Source organism: Salmo trutta, chromosome 16, assembly GCF_901001165.1.
Source record: "Salmo trutta chromosome 16, fSalTru1.1, whole genome shotgun sequence".
NCBI lineage: Eukaryota > Metazoa > Chordata > Actinopteri > Salmoniformes > Salmonidae > Salmo > Salmo trutta.
The window spans coordinates 43500851-43527157 of NC_042972.1; the positions used below are offsets into that span (position 1 = coordinate 43500851).

Here is a 26307-nt window from a genome sequence, read left to right on the forward strand (position 1 = left end):
TAAAGCAGAAGGGGACATTCTGAATGAGGGCAGTGAGGAGAACCAACTGTTGATTCCCAGAGGTCAGTGATGCATCAAATACAGCTGTTGTCATTCCTCTCCATGATTTCTCATTTACTGCCTGTCAGAGTAAGTGTACAGTCTAGATCCCAGCAGGTTTGGTAAGGCACTGGAGCTCGACCTTCACATATAGAATAGATTGAATGCGGTACCCTGAGTAATTCATTTGATCCCATTTTGATCTCAGAAGAATGTTGAATGGAGAGCCAATGCATTTTAAGTAGGGAATCCCCTAACCCAGAATGTTGTGGATTCAATTTCCAGATGCAACAAAAGCAAAATGAGACTCTTGCCTTGAAGGAGTCATTGCAAATAAGAATTTGTTCTTAATTGACCTGCTTGGTTAAATAAAGGTCACATTTTAAAATAGTTCGCTGAATTGGTAAACTGTTGATATTTTGTCATGGAGCTAGTGTGTGTGGTTGCTTGGATAGTTGGAACCTGACAGCTTGAATCAATGGAACCTCATCATTCATACTGGATACCATTAAGCAAGGGCACTACCTGAATTAGTTAGTTAGGTGTACAACCATGATTTATGATTGGTTCATTTGAATGTAAAAGCTGTAGTCTATGCACTTTGATTCCATTAAACAAACTTGAGTAATGCAAATATTATACACAAGTCCACTCTAATGATTGTACTATATATCATCATTATACTAGGTTTCTTATGTAGATTCTGTAGACATATCGATATATATGGCCTTCTTTTTGTTGCTTCATTACTGAGTCTTTCATGTAAACATCATGAACATTCTTATTCATTACCTTTGTACAGTGTGTTCTTTCACGAATTCTCAATCCTGCACACTTGCTATGTTTTTTGAATACTGAACGCAGGTTGTTTAACCTTGTTTTTTTCCCCCCTTCTCAATAAGGTTATTATATCAGCTACATGTCCCTTATACCCACCTTCCAGGCATGATATTCAACAATATTTCATTATTCTGTTGCATAATGCATAAATCCAACACTCGCCTCTTATAATTCTTAAAGCTATAACAGTAGAGGGATGTTCTTAAGTGGGTTCCCTCTCCAACAGACTTAACTCAGCAATCCATGCATGATTGGAACAGACCAGACATTCCTAGACGACCCCCACCCCCACCCACCCACGCCACACACTCCCTAGAGCTCTCTAACACTCACACACAGCTGGGGGAAAAGACCACCGTCAGTGAGAGTTGGGAGAAAACACACAAGCTATTGTTCCATTGTTTGATAAGGAATAACAAAAAATACAACACATTTCCAGACCCTGTCTCCAAATGGGAAGTGAAGTTCTTCTTCTTCTTCTGAGTGTTCTTCTCCAGGACTTTCCCAAATAACAGGTTGAACATATGATACTCCGATCTGACGTTTGATCTTTTCATATATTTGTCTCTCAGGTTTGACGAAGCTTCCCTGTTCAACCAACTGTCTAATGTTGTCATTTGACCCTGTATGCTTTTATTCTATACACTGGGGGTGAGAGTAGATGAGAGAAGTAGAGGGTAAAGCTGCTGTCCTGTGTTGGGGCTTAGTGAGCTGTGAGTAAGACAACTGTGTCTGTCCCAGGGGAGGGAGCAGCCAGGACATAAAGTAGCAGCCAGGTCTGCTTCACAGCAGCAGTGATGAATGCTAACTCAGATGGGATCGATAGCACATGATGAACGGGAGGCGCTAAAGCACACAGTGTCACAGTATTATCTCACTGTGGTGTGTATGTCTCTACTTGTTTTATGTCTGCAGTGTTCTAAAACTGAAATTGATGAGGTCCAGACGCTTGTCCTTGTAGACACATGATGGATTTATATTATAGATGGTGTTAGCTACCAGACAGCCATACCAGGAGGGACAATTGATATTGTTTAAGCATTTTGACACCTTCAATCAATTAGTGAACTTTTATATGTTTTCCCCAATTCTTAGAATAGAGAAATGACCCTTCTCAAGAGCATTCCTTCCTAGAGAAGTGCCATAAAGCCACTGAAGTTTTCGCCTGTGTGGTGACACTAACATAATCACGTTTTAATGTAGTGATGTGCAGTTCGGGAATGATTTGTAACTTTTTTGAATGTCTCTTTTTACTGCCTCGAGAGTCATGATTCTTTTTTCTGAGGGACTTTAGTCGTTCGTTTTAACTTCTGGCTGGCCGCAATGAATTCTACTGCAAGATTAATACGCAATACTCTGGCGCAGCGGCTCTGGAGACGTGCTCCGACCAACAGCTGTCTATGATACACTCACCGGACAGTTTATTATGTATACCCATTTAGTACCGGGTCGGACCCCTCCTTTGCCTCCAGGACAGCCTGTATTCTTTGGGGCATTCTACAAGGTGTTGTAAACGTTCCACAGGGATGTTGGTCCATGCTGACGCAATGACATCATGCAGTTGCTGTAGATTGGACAGTGGTACATTCATGCTGCAAACAGCCTGTTTTGGGTTGAGGTCTGGGTACAACGCAGAACTCGCTGTCATGTTGCAGGCAATGTTTTTCCACTCCTCAATTGTTGGTTTTGTTAGGCCCAAGACTAAGTTCAATATATCCTCCAAACACCAGCTTCGAGGCCATTATTACTTTTATACAACAGGTTAAGAAACAAATTCAAATAATGATTGACATATTTTCATAAAAAAATATTTTGGTTTGTCCTGTTTTTCTATAGAAATGTCTTTGAATATATCCATAAAAACTATGCTGATTCATGATTTAGACTGGCTAAGAAAAGTTGCCTGCCTGTTTTTCTCGTCCTGACTCACAACATGTTCATTACTATGGGACAGAGGGAGATTGAATTTCAATACTGAAACAATGTTGCAAATGTCGGAGAGACAGATAGCAAGTTTTATACAAATCTCCGTTGTTGAAAACCAAATGTTAGTCTGAAAGAAAGGGGAGATAATGTTACAGTAGAAATCAAGTTTATAAATTGCCTGGTTGGGCTGATGAGTCATTGGATTGCTGCCTGGTTGGGCTGATGAGACAGTGGATTGCTGCCTGGTTGGGCTGATGAGACAGTGGATTGCTGCCTGGTTGGGCTGATGAGACAGTGGATTGCTGCCTGGTTGGGCTGATGAGTCATTGGATTGCTGCCTGGTTGGGCTGATGAGACAGTGGATTGCTGCCTGGTTGGGCTGATGAGACAGTGGATTGCTGCCTGGTTGGGCTGATGAGACAGTGGATTGCTGCCTGGTTGGGCTGATGAGTCATTGGATTGCTGCCTGGTTGGGCTGATGAGACAGTGGATTGCTGCCTGGTTGGGCTGATGAGTCAGTGGATTGCTGCCTGGTTGGGCTGATGAGACAGTGGATTGCTGCCTGGTTGGGCTGATGAGACAGTAGATTGCTGCCTGGTTGGGCTGATGAGTCATTGGATTGCTGCCTGGTTGGGCTGATGAGACAGTGGATTGCTGCCTGGTTGGGCTGATGAGTCATTGGATTGCTGCCTGGTTGGGCTGATGAGACAATGAATTGCTGCCTGGTTGGGCTGATGAGACAGTGGATTGCTGCCTGGTTGGGCTGATGAGACAGTGGATTGCTGCCTGGTTGGGCTGATGAGACAGTGGATTGCTGCCTGGTTGGGCTGATGAGACAGTGGATTGCTGCCTGGTTGGGCTGATGAGACAGTGGATTGCTGCCTGGCTGGGCTGATAAGACAGTGGATTGCTGCCTGGTTGGGCTGATGAGACAGTGGATTGCTGCCTGGTTGGGCTGATGAGACAGTGGATTGCTGCCTGGTTGGGCTGATGAGACAGTGGATTGCTGCCTGGTTGGGCTGATGAGACAGTGGATTGCTGCCTGGTTGGGCTGATGAGTCATTGTATTGCTGCCTGGTTGGGTTGATGAGACAGTGGATTGCTGCCTGGTTGGGCTGATGAGACAGTGGATTGCTGCCTGGTTGGGCTGATGAGTCATTGTATTGCTGCCTGGTTGGGTTGATGAGTCATTGGATTGCTGCCTGGTTGGGCTGATGAGACAGTGGATTGCTGCCTGGTTGGGCTGATGAGACAGTGGATTGCTGCCTGGTTGGGCTAATGAGACAGTGGATTGCTGCCTGGTTGGGCTGATGAGACAGTGGATTGAGCAGTGAGATGGACCAGTAAATAAGCATTTCAACGTCATAGCCTTACTTGTGTAACTTATGGAATAGAAACCGGTTGGAATGTGGTTTTAACCAATCAGCATCCAGAATTAGACCCATCCATTGTATAAGAACATATAGTTCATGTCAGTATGTTGATAAATGGTAGGGTTCTGGTCAACAATGTATCAGTGACCAAGGTCAATATGCAACCCAACAGCTGGTATGTAACCCAGGTCCAGAACTCCTTTTCCTAAGTGGTTAGACAGGCAGAGACTGGGGAAGAGGAAGACAGACTGAGATGATACTGGGTTAGAGGAAGACAGACTGAGATGATACTGGGGAAGAGGAAGACAGACTGAGATGATACTGGGGAAGAGGAAGACAGACTGAGATGATACTGGGTTAGAGGAAGACAGACTGAGATGATACTGGGTTAGAGGAAGACAGACTGAGATGATACTGGGTTAGAGGAAGACAGACTGAGATGATACTGGATTAGAGGAAGACAGACTGAGATGATACTGGGTTAGAGGAAGACAGACTGAGATGATACTGGGTTAGAGGAAGACAGACTGAGATGATACTGGGGAAGAGGAAGACAGACTGAGATGATACTGGGTTAGAGGAAGACAGACTGAGATGATACTGGGTTAGAGGAAGACAGACTGAGATGATACTGGGTTAGAGGAAGACAGACTGAGATGATACTGGGTTAGAGGAAGACAGACTGAGATGATACTGGGTTAGAGGAAGACAGACTGAGATGATACTGGGTTAGAGGAAGACAGACTGAGATGATACTGGGTTAGAGGAAGACAGACTGAGATGATACTGGGTTAGAGGAAGACAGACTGAGATGATACTGGGGAAGAGGAAGACAGACTGAGATGATACTGGGGAAGAGGAAGACAGACTGAGATGATACTGGGTTAGAGGAAGACAGACTGAGATGATACTGGGGAAGAGGAAGACAGACTGAGATGATACTGGGTTAGAGGAAGACAGACTGAGATGATACTGGGTTAGAGGAAGACAGACTGAGATGATACTGGGTTAGAGGAAGACAGACTGAGATGATACTGGGTTAGAGGAAGACAGACTGAGATGATACTGGGGAAGAGGAAGACAGACTGAGATGATACTGGGTTAGAGGAAGACAGACTGAGATGATACTGGGGAAGAGGAAGACAGACTGAGATGATACTGGGTTAGAGGAAGAGGAAGGATGTTAAGCTCCAGGAGGATCTGACCCATTCCCCCTGTAACTCACTCCCTCCTTCGCCCTTTTCCCCCTTATTCTTTTCCTCCCCTTCTTCCTGCCTCAATCCCTATCCCCTTCTCCCTCTACCCCTCTCTTCTCTCCCCCTCTTCCTCCCTTCTTTGTCCCTCTCCTGCAGGACTTCAGGGCAGCAGTGTCGGAGGCGGTGGGGGAGGATGGGGAACCTGTGGTGGAGGAACAGAGGCTGGGGGAGATACTGGGCACGCTCCCTGAGGTCTACATACTCCACAGCAACATCCTCACTGAGCTGGACTCACGCATCAAACAATGGTGAGACATTCAGTACATTAAACACAGTGGGATATCTATATATGCAGATTCAGTGCCTCTTTTTATATCCCTGCTGAAGACACAATTTTATAAAGATGCGTTTAATGTATGATTTTAATTAGCTAATATTATTATTATTATATGCACTCATAAATAAATACCCACAGACTTGTAAACTCCATAGAAATGAAAAAGCATAGACAGTTCTGCGTTTTAAACGCATCAAGTGGAATGATTGTAAATAGTATCCGACTGTATATTTTTGAATTCTTATTCATTCAGGAGCTCAAAAGGTATCGACATGTTTCTCTGTCCGTAATTCAATAACTTACCTGTCAACCGTTATTCAATAACATACACTGTCAACCAATCCTCCAAACCTCCACATGATTCCATTCCCCATCACCAGGGAGGAGAGCCAGAGGGTGGTGGATGTGATCCTGTCTCGACGGGAGGAGTTTGCTGGGTTTGCTACCTACATCTCTGAGTATGACCGGAGCATGTCCCTACTGGCAGAGAGCTGCAAACTCAACCCTGCCTTCCATGACATCGTCAAGCAGTTTGAGGTAAGAGGCTATACTTAGTCTGAGCTTAGAGACTACTTTTAAAAGTGGAAGTCCTTTACCTAAAACCCCAATGTGAGTCTTTATCTTGTGTTGATTTAAACTAACCTTTGGATATTCATGCTCAGAAGAATCTGTCCTGAGGTCATAGCCACTGTACCTGCCAGTCTGTAACAATGTCTTTATTCAGCCAGGAGTTCCCAGTTTCCTTTATATAGCAGCTTTAGTTTGTCAATCAGACTCCACTGGGAGTCAATGGCCTTTCCAAACCCTCTCTATTCTGCTCTGCTCTATGGGACTGACCTTTTCAACATGCTACTCTGATGTTTTATACCTCTCAAAGACCGAACACAAACCTTTTTTGTACTGTGCATCCCTTTATCTTGGCTGTCAACAGGAAGTACTATCAGAGAGGATGTCATCACTGGTTAACGGGAATTGATCATGTGATCACCTTATCCATCAGGAAGAATATGTTACACAAACTTGCTTTGCACAGCTCCGTAGTATGCAAAGGGATTCTCAGTTGAGTAGGGAATGTGTAATCATAGTCCCTAATGATGATGATAGGAACCATTATTAACCATGGCAGATGATGTAAAACATGCTCCCAGATAAGACCATCTGGATGCAGCCATGGATTTCTTATTTCCTCTCCAGGCCTGACTGGCCTGTATCATTGATTCAGTGCTCATATAGTGGAAGTTTCTCACATGCTTCAGGTCACCTTGCTTACCGTGTTAAGTCCTATTGATTGGTTATGATAGAGTTAGCAGTTTGACTTGGAGAATGATCTATAAACGCACTATTTCAATATTGGATTGGCCTTTGTGTTAAGTTTTTCCAATGAATCTACCAATTAGTCTCAGCTCTCATTGCTACAAAGATTGTACACAAGACCACCCACAGATATGCATAACATACTGTTTCTTGCATTTAAATGAGTTAGAGGTTCCTAGACATATTTTGAATCACCTCATGTTTCATTATAATTATGTTAATTTTGGAAATTAGTCTTGGCTCTCACTACTACTAAGATTGTACCCAAGACCACCCACAGATATGCATAGCATACCGTTTCTTGCATAGTCATGAGTTAGCGGTTCCTAGCCATATTTTGATGCGTAGTGATTGGTAAACAATGATTCTACGCATCTCAATAGTGATTAGGAATGCAACCAGACAAGGAAGCAACTGTCTCAGCTTATGAATATTCAGGAGCAGCTGCCCTCACCAGATATACTGTGGCTTTACGGGACTGGCAATGTAGGTATCGCAGAGAGAAAGAGGGAGGGGGAGAGAGAGAGAGAGCGAGAGAGAGCGCAAGAGAGAGAGAGAGAGAGGGAGAAGAAGGATAAGAGAAACATTTGACTTATATAAGCTCTTTTTTTCAACCACTCTATAGGTAACATAAGCATTATCACTAAATGTATGTCAGAAAAATCCTGTGTTTAGCTCAAAGTTAAACACTTTGGGGAATGTTCTGAATATTAATGTTATTTCTAGTTTAAAGCTTTTAACTATGAATAACATCCCCTCGTCCTGGATTTGTAGTGGTTACAGCAGAGACAGTAAGAGGTAATAAAGGTGTGATGGCTGCTGTGTGGTGTGAGAGAACTGCCAGGGGGACTCCTTCTGTGTGACCTCCCTGTAGTGAGACACACGGGGCTCTCTGGGACAGCAGTAGGAACTCACAGGTCACAGCCAGAGTCACACAGCTGAGAGGTACAGTAGTTTATCCTGTTATGGCAGTTTAGCCAACGATCAATGCAGAAAGTGTTTTCCATAATGTCAGGTGACCATTTAGATGATTTCGTGACCTTGGGACTATTAAGGTTCTATCTGCTCATAGTTCTGAGATATTGGACATCAACGTTTTCACATCCAAGATCTCAGAACTGTTTTGTAGTGAATTCTTCTTTCATAACCCGTTAAGTTCCTCACCTTAAAGATAACCCAAAATTTGAAGACATTTGTAAATCAGATTTTTTAGAGTGTAATCGCAGCTAGAACCTTCTGGTTCTGAAATGTCAATCTGGGTTCAGTCGTAAGGTTCTATCTGGCACAGAATGTTACAATTATTTCAATTTCAATAGAAACATGCAGACATTTAATGATTCAATGAAGAGAATACTCTTCCTTCTTTCTAATCACATCATCAAATATATTAATTCATGTTCATCACATATTTGTTAAAGCAATAGTGGAGAACTAGCAACATTGCTAAAGCTTAGCTCTGGATGAGTAAACTGATATATTTTTCTGGTCTCTGACACTCAAAGTCAGTAAACAACCTACTAGTTATCAATAAAATGTGGTAAGTTTGTAATTGTAGTGAAATACCACTTCCATGGAGGTTTTCTTATTGATATAGAACAAGGTAAAAACAGCAAAGTCTCTACATTTGTAATCGGCTGTGTGTAGCTGGTGGAGAGAGTCAGGCGCAGGACAGCAGATATGAGTAATCAACGTATTTACTCAAGTAATCACAAATACAACACAATATACCGAGCCCACAATAATGGACCGTATACAAGACAAACAATTACTCACAAACAAACATGGGGGAACAGAGGGTTAAATAATGAACAAGTAATTGGGGGATTGAAACCAGGTGTGTAAGACAAAGACAAAACAAATGGAAAATGAAAAGTGGATCGGCGATGGCTAGAAGGCCGGTGACGTCAACCGCCGAATGCCGCCCGAACAAGGAGAGGGACCGACTTCGGGCGGAAGTCGTGACAGGAACCCCCCCTTGACGCGCGGCTCCAGCAGCGCACTGACACCGACCTCGGGGACGACCCCGGGGACGAGGCGCAGGGCGATCCGGATGAAGACGGTGGAACTCCCGCAACAACGAAGGGTACAAGACGTCCTCCACCGGCACCCAGCATCTCTCCTCTGGACCGTACCCCTCCCACTCCACTAGGTACTGAAGGCCCCTCGTCCGACACCTCGAGTCCAGGATGGCTCGAACAGCATACGCCGGGGCACCCGCGATGTCCAGAGGGGGCGGAGGAACCTCCCGTATCTCAGACTCCTGGAGTGGACCAGCCACCACCGGCCTGAGGAGAGACACATGGAACGGGGGATTAATACGGTAATCAGGGGGAAGCTGTAACCTGTATCATACCTCGTTTAGTCTCCTCAGGACTTTGAATGGCCCCACAAACCGCGGACCCAACTTCCGGCAGGGCAGGCGGAGGGGCAGGTTTCGGGTCGAGAGCCAGACCCGGTCCCCCGGTGCAAACACCGGGGCTTCACTGTGGTGGCGGTCGGCGCTCGCCTTCTGCTGCCTCACGGCCCGTTGCAGGCGCACATGGGCGGCGTCCTAGGTCTCTTCCAAGTGCTTAAACCACAGCAGGAGCTTCGATCTGGCTCTGATGCCAAGGTGCCAGAACCGGCTGATACCCCAGTACACACTGGAAGGGAGAGAGGTTAGTGGAGGAGTGGCGGAGAGAGTTTTGGGCCATCTCTGCCCAGGGGATGAACATCGCCCACATCCTGGTTTACTCTCTCCACCTGCCCGTTACTCTCAGGGTGAAAACCTGAGGTGAGGCTGACCGAGACCCCCAGACGTTCCATGAACCCTCTCCAGACCCTGGACGTGAACTGGGGACCCCGATCAGAGACTATGTCCTCAGGCACCCCGTAGTGCCGGAAGACGTGAGTGAATAGGGCCTCCGCAGTCTATAGGGCCGTAGGGAGACCGGGCAAAGGGAGGAGATGGCAGGACTTAGAAAACCAATCCACAACAACTAGGATCGTGGTGTTACCCTGTGAGGGTGGAAGATCCGTCAAGAAGTCCACCGACAGGTGCGACCACGGCCGTTGTGGGACGGGTAGGGGTTGTAACTTCCCTCTGGGCAGGTGCCTGGGGGCCTTGCACTGGGCGCACACCGAGCAGGAGGAAACATAAACCCTCACGTCCTCGGCCAAGGTGGACCCCCAGTACTTCCCACTAAGGCAACACACCGTCCGACCGATGCCAGGATGACCAGAGGAGGGTGACGTGTGGGCCCAATAGATCAGATGGTTGCGGACAGCAGACGGAACGTACAGGCACCCAGCTCCCACACCACCGGTGCCACCAGGCAAGTGGCCGGAAGTATGGGAGTGTGATCCATGTACCGCTCCTCTGTGTCATACATCTGGGACAGCGCGTCTGCCTTAGTGTTCTAAGAACCTGGTCTGTAGGACAGAGTGAAAATAAAAACAGTTAAAGAACATGGCCCACCTTGCCTGGCGAGGGTTCAGTCTCCTCGCCGCCCAAATGTACCCGAATGTACTCCAGATTGCGGTGGTCAGAAAGGGTGTTTAGCCCCCTCAAGCCAATGTCTCCACGCCTTCAGAGCCTTCACAACAGCCAACAGCTCCCAGTCCCCCACATCATAGTTTCGCTCCGCCGGGCTGAGCTTCTTCAAAAAGAAAGCACAGGAGCGGAGCTTGGTGGCGTGCCCGAGCACTGAGAGAGCACGGCTCCTATCCCAGCCTCGGACGTGTCCACCTCCACTATGAATGCCAAAGACGGATCCAGATGAGCCAGCACGGGAGCCGAGGTAAACAGAGCCTACAGGTGACCAAAAGCCCTATCCGCCTCAGCCGACCACTGCAGTCGCACCAGTCCCCCCTTCAGCAGTGAGTTAATGGAAGCTGCTACCTGACCAAAACCCCAGATAAACCTCCGGTAGTAGTTGGCAAACCCTAGAAACCGCTGCACTTCCATTACCGTGGTGGGAGTCGGCCAATTACGCACGGCTGAAATGCGGTCAATCTCCATCTCCACCCCTGAAGTGGAAATGTGGTACCCTAGGAAGGAGATGGACTGTTGGAAGAACAGACATTTCTCAGCCTTGACGTACAGGTCATGCTCCAACAGTCGACCAAGCACCCTGCGCACCAGGGACACATGCTTGGCGCGTGTAGCGGAGTATATCAGAATGTCGTCGATATACACTACTACACCCTGCCCGTGCAGGTCCCGGAAAATCTCGTCAACAAAGGCCTGGAAGACTGATGGAGCATTCATCAACCCGTATGGCATGACGAGGTACTCATAGTGCCCTGAGGTGGTACTAAATGCCGTCTTCCACTCGTCCCCCTCCCGGATACGCACCAGGTTGTAAGCGCTCCTGAGATCCAATTTTGTGAAGAAGCGCGCCCCGTGCATTGACTCGATCTCACTGGCGATGAGAGGCAGCGGGTAGCTGTACCTCACTGTGATCTGATTGATACTGAGTGCCCTGCCTGCTGCCTCGACTCCCTGAGGAACCCCCCCAGCACCGACCAGCAGTGTGCCCTCTGTAGCCACAGATGGTGCAGGGAATGGCCCCTCCTCCGGTCGCCCTAAGCGCAGCACCTCCCAGCTCCATGGGCGTCGGAGCGGAGGTGCTGGGGAATGGAACTGACAGGCCCCAATCCGGACATCCGCGGGTAGCCAGAAGGTTGTCCAGCCGGATGGACAGGTCCACCAGCAGGTCCAACGTGAGGGTAGTGTCTCGGCAGGCCAACTCCCGACGGACGTCCTCGCGCAGACTGCACCGGTAGTGATCGATCAGGGCCCTGTTGTTCCATCCCGCTCTGGCGGCCAGGGTCCGGAATTCCAATGCGAAATCCTGCATGCTCCTCATCCCCTGCCTCAGGTGGAACAGACGTTCACCCGCTGCTCAACCCTCAGGCGGGTGGTCGAAAACTGCCCGAAAGCGGCGGGTGAACTCTGCGTAATGGTCCAACGCCGCGTCTCCTTCACTCCATACGGCGTTGGCTCACTCCAGGGCTTTGCCTGAGAGGCAGGAGACGAGGGCGGACATGCTCTCACTTCCCGAAGGAGCCGGGTGGACGGTCGCCAGGTAGAGTTCCAGCTGGAGTAGGAACCCCTGGCATCTGGCAGCCGTCCCATCATACTCCCTCGGGAGCTCGAGTCGAATCCCGCAGGGACCGGGTGAAGGTGGGGTGGACAGTGGGGCCTGCTGTAGTGGGGCTGGTGGAGGCGCTGGACGACCTCCTCCTCTCTCCCAACGATCCATCGTCTGCAGCACGAGATCCATGGCGGTGCCCAGACGTTGCAACATGTTTGCGTGCTGCTGGACGCCACAGGGAGGGCATCTGCTCCTGCTGACTCTATTTGACAGGTGAGTAATTCTGTAATCGGTCTGTTTGTTGCTGGTGTAGAGAGTCAGGCGCAGGACAGCAGATATGAGTAATTGATGTATTTACTCAAGTAATCACAAACACAACACAATATACCGAGCCCACAATAACGGACCGTATACAAGATCAACAATTATTCACAAACAAACATGGGGGAAGAGAGGGTTAAATAATGAACAAGTAATTGGGGGATTGAAACCAGGTGTGTAAGACAAAGACAAAACAAATGGAAAATTAAAAGTGGATCGGCGATGGCTAGAAGGCCGGTGACATCAACCGCCGAACGTCGCCTGAACAAGGAGAGGGACCGGCTCTAAACATGCTTTAAGGCACCTGTATCTATTTGTTTCTACCATACGTTATGCCAATTCTTCTGAAAAGTGGTGGGAAAAAATGTACGGAATTACCAAAGAGGACCAGAACCGATATGAATAATCAAGGATATGATAAATGTATAGTTTTGAGAGAATTCATATTTTTCAAATCCCAGATCTCAGAACTGTTTTGTGATGTCTTTCTCTTTCATGACTCAGTAAGTACAATACCTTACATACATATGGTCTTTTATTTGTGATTGGACTGCAGATGAACCAGCATTGTGTGATTGGACTGCAGATGAACCAGCATTGTGTGATTGGACTGCGGATGAACCAGCATTGTGTGATTGGACTGGGGATGAACCAGCATTGTATGATTGGACTGCAGATGAACCAGCATTGTGTGATTGGACTGCAGATGTACCAGCATTGTGTGATTGGACTGCAGATGAACCAGCATTGTGTGATTGGACTGCAGATGAACCAGCATTGTGTGATTGGACTGCAGATGAACCAGCATTGTGTGATTGGACTGCGGATGAACCAGCATTGTGTGATTGGACTGCAGATGAACCCGCATTGTGTGATTGGACTGCAGATGAACCAGCATTGTGTGATTGGACTGCAGATGAACCTTATAGCACCAAGTTCAAAGGTTTTTGCTCAGATAGAACTTTCAAATTGTTATTTTTTTTAAATCATAAATGTACTTTTTAAATAATCTGACATATCTCACATGTAAAGGACCACCTAAAGAGCAACTCTATGTGAATAACTAATTGTCAGATAGAACTTATAGTCCCAAGGTCTCACACATTTTTGTATACTTTATATCTCTTCATTATTGGTTATATTAATGTTCATTTTGTAACCTTAAAGGAGTTTGTCCTTCATCTTTTTCCTCTCTCTCTCTCTCTCTCTCTCTCTCTCTATCTCTGTCTGTGAGGTAAGTGGAGGGTTAAGCTCTTTAAGCATTGGTCCAGCAGTGTTGTGTTGTGGGGTGTAATTTCATTGTGGATGTGGTGATGACAGTGATGAAGTAGGTATGCGCTGTGATCAGATCACCATAGGACCTTAAAAGATAAAAGCCCCTCTTCAGCCAATTTGTTGTTTACTGTGCTGCTATATACAGCGGCCAATGATGTGTGTGAGTATGTTTGTGTGTGTGTGTGCATGTGTGCATGTGTGTGTGCCTGTGTGTGTGTGTGCCTGTGATGTTGATGTGATATTGAATGCTTGTGTTGGTGTTGGTGCCTAGGTGTTTGTGTTCCCTTGAGAAGGAAACACAGGAGGAGAGTGTTTGTGTGTGAGATGCAGCAGGTGCACAGAGAGAGATAAAGACAGTGCGATGGTGATAAATCCCAGTATAGGCAGCTGGGTAATGAGGCAGACACAAGCTAATTAGAGAGGCAGCCTCCTTTACAACTCCCCAATTAGATCAGCTGTGTGTGCAGCCAGCGAATCAGCTGGCCATGACTGTGTGGTGTGTGGTGTGTGTGTGTGTGTGTGTGTGTGTGTGTGTGTGTGTGTGTGTGTGTGTGTGTGTGTGTGTGTGTGTGTGTGTGTGTGTGTGTGTGTGTGTGTGTGTGTGTGTGTGTGTGTGTGTGTGCTGGCATGTACAGGCACCGCCTCTTTTTGGCTCACTCACTCAAACAACCACGCACTAATTATCATATTTGGCGCGCCATAGAAGCCATTTCAGCCGTACAAGTGTCAACTGTATCACAATTTACATAAACAAGCGACACTTGAGGTGCTGGTGTTCTGTTAGGGAGAGGTTTTAATGATGGGATGTTTTTATTGAAAAGGGAGGGGAAAACTGAAGGGTAATCCAAAGCGAGAGAGAGGAAACCACACAGAGCTAATGTAAGGTGCCTTTAGAGAGACCCTTATGGAAAAACACATGACTTTCACATGTGATCTTATGTGAAGTTAATGTGATAACGTGACATCATATAAAAGCAACATGTGATAACATTTGAGCACATGTGAAAGCATGAGTTACATGTCTAGCATATCACAGAGGGTGTTCTTTAATGAAAGCCCATCCAACATAATCCAGAATTCCCCAGGGCAGCTGTCTAGGCCCTTACTTTTTTCAATCTTTACTAATGACATGCCACTGGCCTTGAGTAAAGCCAGTGTGTCTATGTATGTGGATGACTCAGTACTATACACGTCAGCTACTACAGTGAGTGAAATCATTGCAACACTTAACAAAGAGCTGCAGTTAGTTTCAGAATGGGTGGCAAGGAATAAATTAGTCCTAAATATTTCAAAAACTAAGAGCATTGTATTTGGGACATATCATTCACTAAACCCTAAACATCAACTGAATCTTGTAGTAAATAATGTGGACATTGAGCAAGTTCAGGAGACTAAACTGCTTGGAGTAACCCTGGATTGTGGTCAAAACATGTTGATACAACAGTAGTAAAGATGGGGAGAAGTCTGTCCATAATAAAGCACTCTACCTTCTTAACAACACTATCAACAAGGCAGGTCCTACAGGCTCTAGTTTTGTCGCACCTGGACTACTGTTCAGTCGTGTGGTCAGGTGCCACAAAGAGGGACCTCGGAAAATTACAATTGGCTCAGAACAGGGTAGCACGGCTGGCCCTTCGATGTACACAGAGAGCTAACATTAATACATGCAAGTAAGTTTCTCAAAGCTAAAAGTGGAGGCGAGATTGACTTAATCACTACTTGTTTTTGTAAGAAGTGTTGACGTGCTGAACTGCACCAAGTTGTCTGTTTAAACTACTAGCACACAGCTCGGACACCCATACATACCCTACAAGACATGCCACCAAAGTCTCTTCATCTCCAAGTCAAGAACAGACTATGGGAGGCGCACAGTACTATATAGAGCCATGGCTACATGGAACTCATTTTCACATCAGGTAACTTATGCAAGCAGCAGAATCAGATTTTTTTAAAAACTGATCAAAATAATGTGAAGAGACACACACAGGCACAGACACACATGAACATGATAAGACACACACTCTAAACATATGTACACATGGATGTTGTATTGTAAATATGTGACCAACCAGCTCAAATCGGTCTTATGTAGCAAAATTAGAAATTGTGTTTTTTACATTGGATAAAAGTAGAGACCCAGAGCTACAAAATGGTATATCATACACTACAGTTGAGGAACAATGGGAAAGTAATTCTGCTTTGAAAGTTCATAAAATTGTAAACTCACTTTTGAGAAAATGGCCTTTGAATGTTTTAGTACTACTATTGGAGAGTCCTCCTTTGTCTACACCCATTCAGCATTGTTCACACCCTCTTAAGCCTTAGCCCCACCCATCTCTTTAAGGGTTGATCCAACCGTTCTGTACTAACAACAGCAGTCAAGCACCCAAGCTAACTTGCTAGCGAATTCCAGATACAAATGAGAGAACAGCTCACTGAACATTACTCGCCCTAGCAGTGCTGGTTAGGCTGTTTTCATGTTATCCAGAGCATTGGTGACTGCAACTGTGCTGTCAGAATGTCCATTCATATATTCTGAGCGTTTCGCTCTCAGAGCGTTCAGAGTGCACACTGGACGCTCTGGCCGATGAGTGAGTAGAGTTGATCCGAACGTTCTGACCTCACAACGGCAGTCAAGCACCCAAGCTAATTAGCTAACATTGGCTAGCTTGCCGACGTCATGTGGCCCGAGTCTGGGCCGCCTTCGGCAGTATTACTTATGGCTAGGATGCAGGGATTGAGCTCAGGCCGATTCCGGTGTGAGTTATCTGGCCCAAATGTATTACTTGGGGCTCGGGCCGATTAGGGCTACGCTCTGGCAGATGATTACATGGGCTGCTTTATTTAATTAACATTTCATAATTTATTTTTCCATATTTTCTCATTGTTTCTGTGATAAAAAAATACAATTAACATTTAAATGAAATTCGTTAAGAGTCCTGTGTAGTATTTTAGCATTTCGATACTTTGTGCAAGACAATTGATAAGCATTACAAATTTTGCCTGGAACTTCCCGAGTGGCGCAGTGGTCTAAGACACTGCATTACACTGCAAACTGCATTTCTACAGATGCGGGTTCGAGACCCGTGTCGACCGGGAAACCCATGAGGTGATGCACAATTGGCCCAGCGTCTTCCAAGTTAGGGGAGGGTTTGACTGGCCGGGATGTCCTTGTCCCATTGCGCTGTGGTGGGCTAGGTGCATGCACGCTGACATAGTCACCAGGTGTATGGTGTTTCCTCTGAGACAAAATGCTTTTTTGTGGGTGGAAATTATTTGTATGTATAAAATGTATATAGTAATATTTTAAGTTACTAAATCGGGTAATTTTGTATACATTTATTTACATTTGCATTGGGCCGCTTCTGGGGGGATTCTGGTAAGATGCCGGCAAAGTCATCTGAATTCTGGTAGACAGAAACGGTGCGATGTACTTGGGCCTATTCTGGGCAGTCATTCATTTTGATTACGGGCCGAGTCCAACACCCGATTCCGGGCCGATTCAATCTGTTCCGCCCCCCGGAAGAGGGCCACTTCTGGGCCGATTCCTCATTGCTAGCAGGGTAATTACGCCTTTTTTTACCAATGTTTACTGACACCGGCCATATTCAACGGGTGTTGAGCGTTTGTAAATTCAGCATTTATTCTGCGCTCTGGCACACTCAGACGAGAGTGCTCTGAAATCAGAGTAGATGGCCAGACTGAATTTACGAACGACACCCGAAAAGGTTACTTGCAAAGCGGAGTCTTTTGTTAAGACATGTAGCTAGCTAAGTAAACAATGAACCATAATCCCAACTCATGACATTACTACCCTGCATGAATCTGCAGGAAGCTAACCAACCAGGTTCATTGTTAATTAGCTAACATTAGGCTATAGCTAGCCAAGCAAATGGCTCTGAGATATAAATAATAAGATTATACACATAACGTTAGCTAGCGAGCCAGCCAGCTAACATTAGCTACCTAGCTAACAGTACACTTTAACTTGAAATGAAACCACTTTCTGTCAAAATTAGAAACATGTAATATCTGAAAATGTAGCTAGCTAGACTATCTTACCCGTATACATCATTCATGGATGGACGCGTCTCCTGTCGGATTCCATGGTTGCCCTTAGTTTGAAGATGTAATCCGGAGACAGGTGTTTTCTCCAGATGTGGAGTGGTCAGGTTGGTGGTCAAACGATCTGTCAAGATTATTTAATTATTCCTTTTGTCGTCTATGTGTGTTCAAATCCCAGGTGAGACATGTTAAATAATAGTTACTGTGTATATATAAACATGCACAATGTAATGTGAAAGGTTACGTGATCACATGTGAAAATCTTCATCTGAAATATCATTACATGAGAACTGTTCCAAAACCACATAATTTCACATGTAAAATCATGTGACTTTCCACATGTGAAATCATGTGGCTTTTACATAGGGGGAGGGAATGGAGTAAGAGAAAAGGAGAGTGAAACAGAGACAAAGAGAGAAAGAGAATTTAGGGAGGTAAATTAGCTGATTAGAGGTGGGGGTTTGACAATAGAATCCTGGTTCCAAATCGTTGCTCTATTTTTACTCTGTTCCGCTATGCTCCATCTCTCATAAAGAAGACCAAGGTTGGTGTGTGTTGGCTATTAATCCTCCCCTTTATAGGGCCAGCGATATTGTCTCGCCAGCCCTGTGTGTGTGTGTGTGTCCGTACATTTGTGGGTGTGCTTGCATTTGTCTGTGTGTGTGTGTGTCCTTGCGTGTGTGTTTGCATGTGTGTGCATGCATGCGCACGTGTGTGTGTGTGTGTATGTGTGTATGTTTGCGGGCCTGCGTTTGTGTGTGTGCGTTCCACAGTCACCCATTGTAAATGAAGGGATGGTTGTCTCAGTCCCGCGGGGGGTTATCTCTTTGTCTCTAATGAGGAACGGGGCTCTATTGGGTTAGGAGACTCCTCAGTCAGTGGTGATGTGTGGATCTGCTCTGGGCCCTTTGTATTATAGACCCTCTCTGGGACTGGGAATATATGTCCGTCAGACACAATTAGCCTCTGATAGATTTGTTTTAGATCTTTCTCTTATCCTCCCCTTCCTCATTTGAAGGGATTCCATAGGGCAGAAGAATAGAGACAGTACAGGGTTTGTGTGGTGAGGAGATTTGGAGTGGTCAGGTTGGTGGTCAAATGTTCTGCCAAGATTATCTCATTAATCCTTTTGTCATATCTAACTTTGAATTGCATAATTTCAACAGAGCTTACTTAGGTAGAGAGTAGTGTTGTGCATTGTATTATTTATTTGCGTGTGTGAGGTTATGTGTTCATGTCTGTGCGCAATGCGTGTGTGTATGTTCCACAGTCATGCATGCAGGTGTGTATTAACCTGGCAATGTGTTTATGTGTGCAGAAGCAAGGTCCAGATGGAGCTCAGGTCCAATTGAAGCACCAGCTGCTGCAGGTCATTGTGAGAGTCCTCCAGTACCGCATGCTGCTCACAGGTATTTGACACACACCTCATAATGTACTATTGCAAAATTGTAATACTAACTTTCATTTATGTACCCTATCTTAGCTCTCGACCTTGAATAGTGTTATTTGGCATTCTACACATTATTCATCTGTTTCTGTTTTTGAATAATTTGTTTGTTTGTGCCATTATGTTTTCTAGATTACTTAAACAACCTCTCCCCTGATTCGAAAGAATATGAGGATACACAAGGTATGGTCTTTCTCTGCTTTATAAGAATTGCTGTAGTTTCTTCTATACACAGTCGTCTCTTCAGCAGTGACACACACACACGCGCGCATGCATGCACGCATGCACGCACGCACGCACACACACACACACACACGGACTTAGATACAATATCATAGGTTAGTTGTTTAGGCCCAAACATGGCAGTGTTTAACTCCCTGCATATTGATGGCCATTTACCCTTTCTGTCTCTCCCTCTGTGCTCCAGCTGCCTTAGTCATCGTTTCAGAGGTGGCAGACCAGGCTAATGAAAATCTCAAGCAAGGGGTAAGTCGGTGTGTCTGTGTGGGTGTTTCTGTATTTATTTCAGACGATTGTGTACATGTGCTCATGCAAGTGTTTGCTAGAGGTATGCATGTACAGAATGTACAAACTTGGAGTGTGAACTTGAAAGTGTGGAGACAGCTCACATTTTCCCTGTGTAAATCCTTCTTGGTTCCTCATGGCAACACTATTGTGAGTGAAACCGCGTCAGTGATCTTGGAGAGGCCTGTCTCTCTGCTCTCACTGGGCTCTGTTGCCTATTGATTAATGTGAGGGCGAGGAAAGATGAAATCATCAAAGATCCCAGGTGCATCGTAACAAAGGGTGTAGTATGAGTAAGGACATTACTTACATTGTAGAGCACACACACACCCTCACACAGATCCTCCTAAGATAGATCATATATCCCCTGTCTCTCACAGCCACACAGATCCTCCTAAGATAGATCATATATCCCCTGTCTCTCACAGCCACACAGATCCTCCATCCTCCTTACCATCTCACCTCTCTAATATTACTCTCTTTTTCTTTTCTTTATCTTTCTCTCTCCCTCTTTCACTCAAACACACACTCATTCCCTCAACGGATCCTCTGCGCTAGCTCCTTCCTGTCCCAATCAGACTATGTATACACTGTGACAGAAAACTGTCATTTATATGGTAATTTGGGGTATTATCAACAGTAAAATACTCTGAAATGTTTTACTGCAGCCAACTGTAAATGATGGTGCATTGTGGGAAAATGTTGTGGGCGGGGTAATAATTGCTGTATTTCGAATGGAAAACCTTTCGACCACTAGTGGGTGCATGGTATTGTTGTTTCTGGCTCATTAACATATTGTGTATTTGTTGCACCTGTGAGTGAGAATGCTGTACCAATTGAACTCCTATATGGTTATATTGTCCCATCAATTTAAAATGTATAGGGGACAGATTGGAATGGCAGAAAGCCTTAAGCCTTAAATGGTTGAGCATTTTGCCCTGTCTGTTTTGGTCTGTAGTCATTGACAGTTTGGAAGCCTTTGTTAAGGCCTCTAGTGCTGTAATGTGAAAACACTTTACCTAGCATCCAACCTGCTTGCACCAATCCCTTATAATTACAGAAGAATACTGTGAAATACAAATGCCTCAATAAATTTCATTAATTTATCCATTCATTCCGATTACGGTAGCGTTTATTTTTTTACAGTATAACACAGTACATTTTGGGGTATTGTACTGTGTGTCTATATACGGTACTTTCATTGATTCCTTTTTTATATTACTGTAATATAAAATACTGAATTTTACTTGCCACTGAGCTGCCTGTAAGCTACTTTTTTACTGCCTGTAAGCTATACTGTCAAATTCATGGTAACCCCTTTACAGTGTATGTGTGTGTGTATGTCTCACACACACACAGACACACACACACTATCTCTTCCACTCCTATTCAGTTTCCAGCAGCACATCCCTTTCCGCCGCCCTCCCTCTCATTCACAAGGACAGTTTCTCTCTTTACCCATCTCTCACAGAAAAATCCCTCCTTATCTCACTCTCCTCTCTTGTCCCTCTCTCTCTCTCTCTCTGTCTCTCTGACACACAGGAGAATTTGTTGCGGTTGGTCCACATTGAGTACAGTGTCAGAGGCAAGAGAGATCTACTCAAGCCAGGAAGGGTGAGATCAGTCTGCCTCTCTCTCTCTCTGAACAGTGTTACTCTGTTCAACAAACATCACATAAACAGTGAATAATACCAATCTCAGACCGTGGCCTAGTAGAAATCCGACACGGGATCTAAAAGCCCACTGCTAGTACAGTACAGGCAGTCCTCTTGCTAACATGTTCTCTATTCCTGTGTGTTTGCAGGTGTTTGTGAAGGAAGGCACTCTAATGAAAGTTTCGAGGAAAAGCAGACAGCCCAGACACCTATTTCTGGTAACTATTACCGGTCTACTAACCACTATCCTCTTCGTGTGCCATTAAAACTTTCACTAATATTTCAGTATCACACATGGTGGTTATTCTGATCATGTAAGGGTGGGGTCTCATCCAAGTTTTCTGGATACTGTTGTGGCTGGTAAAGGCAATCAGATGTAGAAGGAGACAGGGCGAAGCAGAGAGGCAAAGGGAGGCAGAGGGAGGCAGAGGGAGACAGAATGTAGAAACAGGCAGAGGAAGGAGGACAAGGCCACAGGGCCACACCCAGGGTTGCAAAATTCCAGGAACATGAAATAAATTCCCTGGTTTTCCCAAAATAACAGTTGGAGGATTCCGGATTTCCTGCTTATTCCCTCCTGATTCCGGGAATCCTCCAACCGAGATTTTGAGGAAACCAGGGAATTTGTTGAACGTTCCCAGAAATTGACAACCCTAGCCCCACCATACCCAGCCAGGTGCCTCCCTCTCTCAGGGCTTGTTTTCGAGGGCCCTGCTTCCTCACAGGATGTTTGGTGTGGGTCACTGGATGCTGGCTTCCTGTGCAGTGAGGGGACTGACAGAGCTACAAATGCTAGACACTCTGTAGACTGGGGGGAGGGACATAAAAACAAAGTCTTAAGGAAGTAAATGGTAGAAAGAAGAAAAGGGTATCATATACTATTGTGACATTTACTAGTATGTACTTTGTATTGAAATAAAACAAAATGTGTGTTTATTTTAGAATCTGTATTATATGAACACAACCCAACTAGCACATTTGGTTCCTTGGAAGTTGTGGGAACGTATGTTTTTGGTTTCGCATTGGTTGTGGGAACAATGCCGTATGTTTCTTGGAACAATTTGAGAACATGACTTTAAATAGAACCATGAGGAAACATGTAGGAAACATAATGCTGAAGTACTGAAATTCCCACAGAATAACGTTGTTTTTGAACATTCTCTGAATATTCTGAAAATATAAATAGAACCATAAGGAAACCTGTAGGTAACATAATGCTGAAGTAGTTGGAGAACATTCCTAGAACATTACCAAAAATGTAATTTAATGTAACCATGTTTGAACTTTTAGGAAACATTCTGTTAAAGTAATGAAATACCAAGAAAATAACATTATTTTGTCAAGTTCTGTCACGGTTGTCGAAAGGAGAAGTGGACCAAAGTGCAGCATGTGTGTCGTTCCACATTTTCTTTACACTGTGAAACTATGCAATACATAAATAAACTGAATGACAAAACAACAAACCGTGAGGGAGCGGTGAAACATACACTGACTCAAAGATAATCTCCCACAAACCGAGGTGGGTAAAAAAAAAAAAATACTTAAGTATGATCTCCAATTAGAGACAACGAGGACCAGCTGCCTCTAATTGGAGATCATCCCAAACAAAACCCAACATAGAAATACAAAACTAGAACCTGAACATAGAAATAGAAAACATAGGGGGAAAAAACCTGTCACGCCCTGACCTACACTACCATAGAAAATAACATCTTTCTATGGTCAGGACGTGACAAGTTTTAAATGTGCTGAGAATGTTCTAATGCCAAGCAACTGTCCTGCACCATTCTCAGAACATTGTGGGAAGGTTGTATGCAAAATAACCATAGGACAACCACGCTCTCACCGAGCTTTAAGAAACATATGGTTCTCAGAACGTTATGTGCTAGCTGGGAGCCATTCTTTGAGGAGCTATTCACTTTCGTATTGTCTTCATGTCTCTCTCTCCCTGTGTCTCCCAAATGGGTTGTATATCAAATCAAATCAAGTTTTATTTGTCACATGCGTCGAGTTCAACAGGTGTAGACCTTGAACCAACAATGCAGTTCAAGAAATAGAGTTAAGAAACTAAAGTAAAAAAATTCAATAGAAAATAACACAATCAAATAACATTAACGAGGCTATATAGATACCACCGGTACCAAGTCAATGTGCTGGGGTTCAGGTTAGTTGAGGTAATTTGTACATGTCGGTAGGGGTAAAGTGACTATGCATAGATCATAAACAGCGAGTAGCAGCAGTGTCAATGTAAATAGTCTGGTGGCCATTTGATTAATTATTCAGCAGTCTTATGGCTTGGGGGTAGAAGCTGTTAAGGAGCCTTTTGGTCCTAGAGTGATGGTTGAGAGACTGATATGTGTGTGAGTAACTGGGTAGCTCCTCTGGAGTAGATGGCTGGAGAGGGGCAGCAGGTGTAATGTAAGGGCCTTTAAGGAAAGCGAGTCCAAACAGAGATGATGAAAGCCATCACTCACTTAGTGACATTGAGGAGCAGCGCTCAACAGCCATTAAGGCACTGTCATGGCAACCAGAGGAGAGTCACTGTCACGCTAACCAGAGGAAAGTCACTGTCATGGCAACCAGAGGAGAGTCACTGTCACGCTAACCAGAGGAAAGTCACTGTCATGCTAACCAGAGGAGAGTCACTGTCATGCTAACCAGAGGAAAGTCACTGTCATGCTAACCAGAGGAAGGTCACTGTCATGCTAACCAGAGGAAAGTCACTGTCATGCTAACCAGAGGAAAGTCACTGTCATGCTAACCAGAGGGAAGTCTTAGAGAGGAGAGAGCCATGAGTGAAGGAAGGGATTAGGGGAGGATGGAGAAAAGAGAGGGACTGTCATAGGAGGGAAGAAACAGGTGAAGTACTTGAAGCAGAAGAGAGGAAGAGAAACGTGTTGGGAAAGTGAATGTGCAGTAGTTGAGCATCTAATGCATGGTTAAAATTGAGATTCTAGGTTGTATTTGGTACACATCTCTTAGTCTGTAATGTGTGTGTGAGAGCCTGGGGTAGGGTGGGGTGGGCCTGCAGTGTGAACACCCCTAAATCAGATCATATCAAATTTGATTGGTCACATACACATATTTAGCAAATGTTATTGCGGGTGTAGTGAAATGCTTGGGTTCCTAGCTCCAACAGTACAGTAGTATCTAACAATTCACAGCAATACACACAAATCTAAAAGTAAAAGAATGGAATGAAGAAATATATAAATATTAGGACAAGCCGTGTCTGTGTGGATTTGACTAGAATACAATAGAATACAGTATATACATGTAAAATGAGTAAAACAGTTTGCAAACACTATTAAAGTGACTAGCGTTCCATTATTTAAGTAACCAGTGATTCCATGTCTATGTATACAGGGCAGCAGCTTCTAAGGTACAGGGTTGAGTAATCGGGTGGTAGCTGGCTAGTGATGGCTATTTAACAGTCTGATGGCCTTGAGATCGAAGCTGTTTTTCAGTCTCTCGGTCCCAGCTTTGATGTACCTGAACTGACGTCACCGTCTGGATGATAGCAGGGTGAACATGCCGTGGCTCGGGTAGTTGATGTCCTTGATGATCTTTTTGGCCTTCCTGTGACATCGGGTGCTGTAGGTGTCCTGGAGGGCAGGTAGTGTGCCCCTGGTGATGCATTGGGCAGACCGCACCACCCTCTGGAGAGCCCTGCGTTTGCGGGCGGTGCAGTTGCCCTACCAGGCGGTGATACATCCCGACAGGATGCTCTCAATTGTGCATCTGGAAAAGTTCGTGAGGGTCTTAGATGCCAAGCCAAATTTCTTCAGCCTCCTGAGGCTGTTGCGCCTTCTTCACCACATTGTCTGTGTGGGTGGACCATTTCAGATTGTCAGTGATGTGTACTCCAAGGAACTTAAAGCTTTTCACCTTCTCCACTGTGGTCCCGTCGATGTGGATGGGGGTGTGCTCCCTCTGCTGTCTCCTGAAGTCCACGATCAGCTCCTGAGTTATGTTAACGTTGAGGGAGAGGTATTTTCCTGGCACCACAGTCAGGACTAGAGGGCCACATGCTGTTTTGTCCCTTTTGAGCTTGTTTTGTTGTTGTGGTGGTGGCTGGTTCCAGGGCCTCCACCCAGACCAGGCAGTTTCTCAGAGCAGCTGGGAGCTGGAAGGGACCGGTGGAGAATTCCTGGATGCTGCCTTATGGGCCACGGATGTTTAGAGCACACATGATGTGTGAATAATGATGTCACTGCTTTTGTCCCACTCTAAATAAGGCCCTCCAACACAATAGGCTGAAGTATGTTTAGAGGATTACAGTACGTTGGGTGTAATAAGCAAATAAACGGTGGTGCCTTTTTATTGTGTGTTACATGGGAATGTCTGGTTTGAGGCGTTAACGTTTGAATGTGTGAATAATATGAAAGGAAATTCCCCCCCCCAAAAAAATGTTGCGACCAAGGAGGTTCCTCATCGAACACCTGATTTAATAAACAAAAGGCACATCTCAATAGGTGGTCCAGGTATGACATGACATGACACAAGTGGGGGGTGGGGGCTTCCTCTTTTGTTCTCTATTGCTCCTCTACTGTTCCTCAAACAAGGCGGGAGATCAATGACATCACATCTGACCATCAGACCAACTCCTTGAAGTTTGCAGTTGTGTAGAAAAAATACTATTTTATTTTACACTTTAGTGTGTGTGCTTTACTATATTTATACTTGGGATATCACTTTACAATAGGAAATTTTCAAAAATCACCGGAGGACGTCTTTAAGTTTATAGTGCCCCCCTGTGGCAAATTCCCTTTGAACGAGATGAGGGCTGTCTTTCCCATCTCCAGAAGTGTGTTCTTGTTCACCCCCCCCCCCCCCCCCCCCATGCATTTAAAAGCATTGGATTGGATGCAAGCATGGCTGGAGGGAGTATTTCTCACATTCCTTTTAAATCCATT

At 45.2% G+C, this 26307-nt stretch overlaps 1 protein-coding gene across 2 annotated transcripts in view; it reads left to right on the forward strand.

The window, feature by feature from the left end:
• The window catches only part of LOC115150785 (FYVE, RhoGEF and PH domain-containing protein 5), a 48118-nt gene that overhangs the window by 17241 nt on the left and 4570 nt on the right, over positions 1-26307 (forward strand). For both annotated transcript variants that reach the window (XM_029694458.1, XM_029694459.1), the window contains exons 6-12: positions 5531-5682; positions 6092-6248; positions 19083-19173; positions 19344-19394; positions 19639-19697; positions 21279-21350; positions 21541-21609. In XM_029694458.1, the coding sequence (XP_029550318.1) occupies positions 5531-5682; positions 6092-6248; positions 19083-19173; positions 19344-19394; positions 19639-19697; positions 21279-21350; positions 21541-21609 (651 nt within the window). The remainder of the gene's footprint in view (positions 1-5530; positions 5683-6091; positions 6249-19082; positions 19174-19343; positions 19395-19638; positions 19698-21278; positions 21351-21540; positions 21610-26307) is intronic.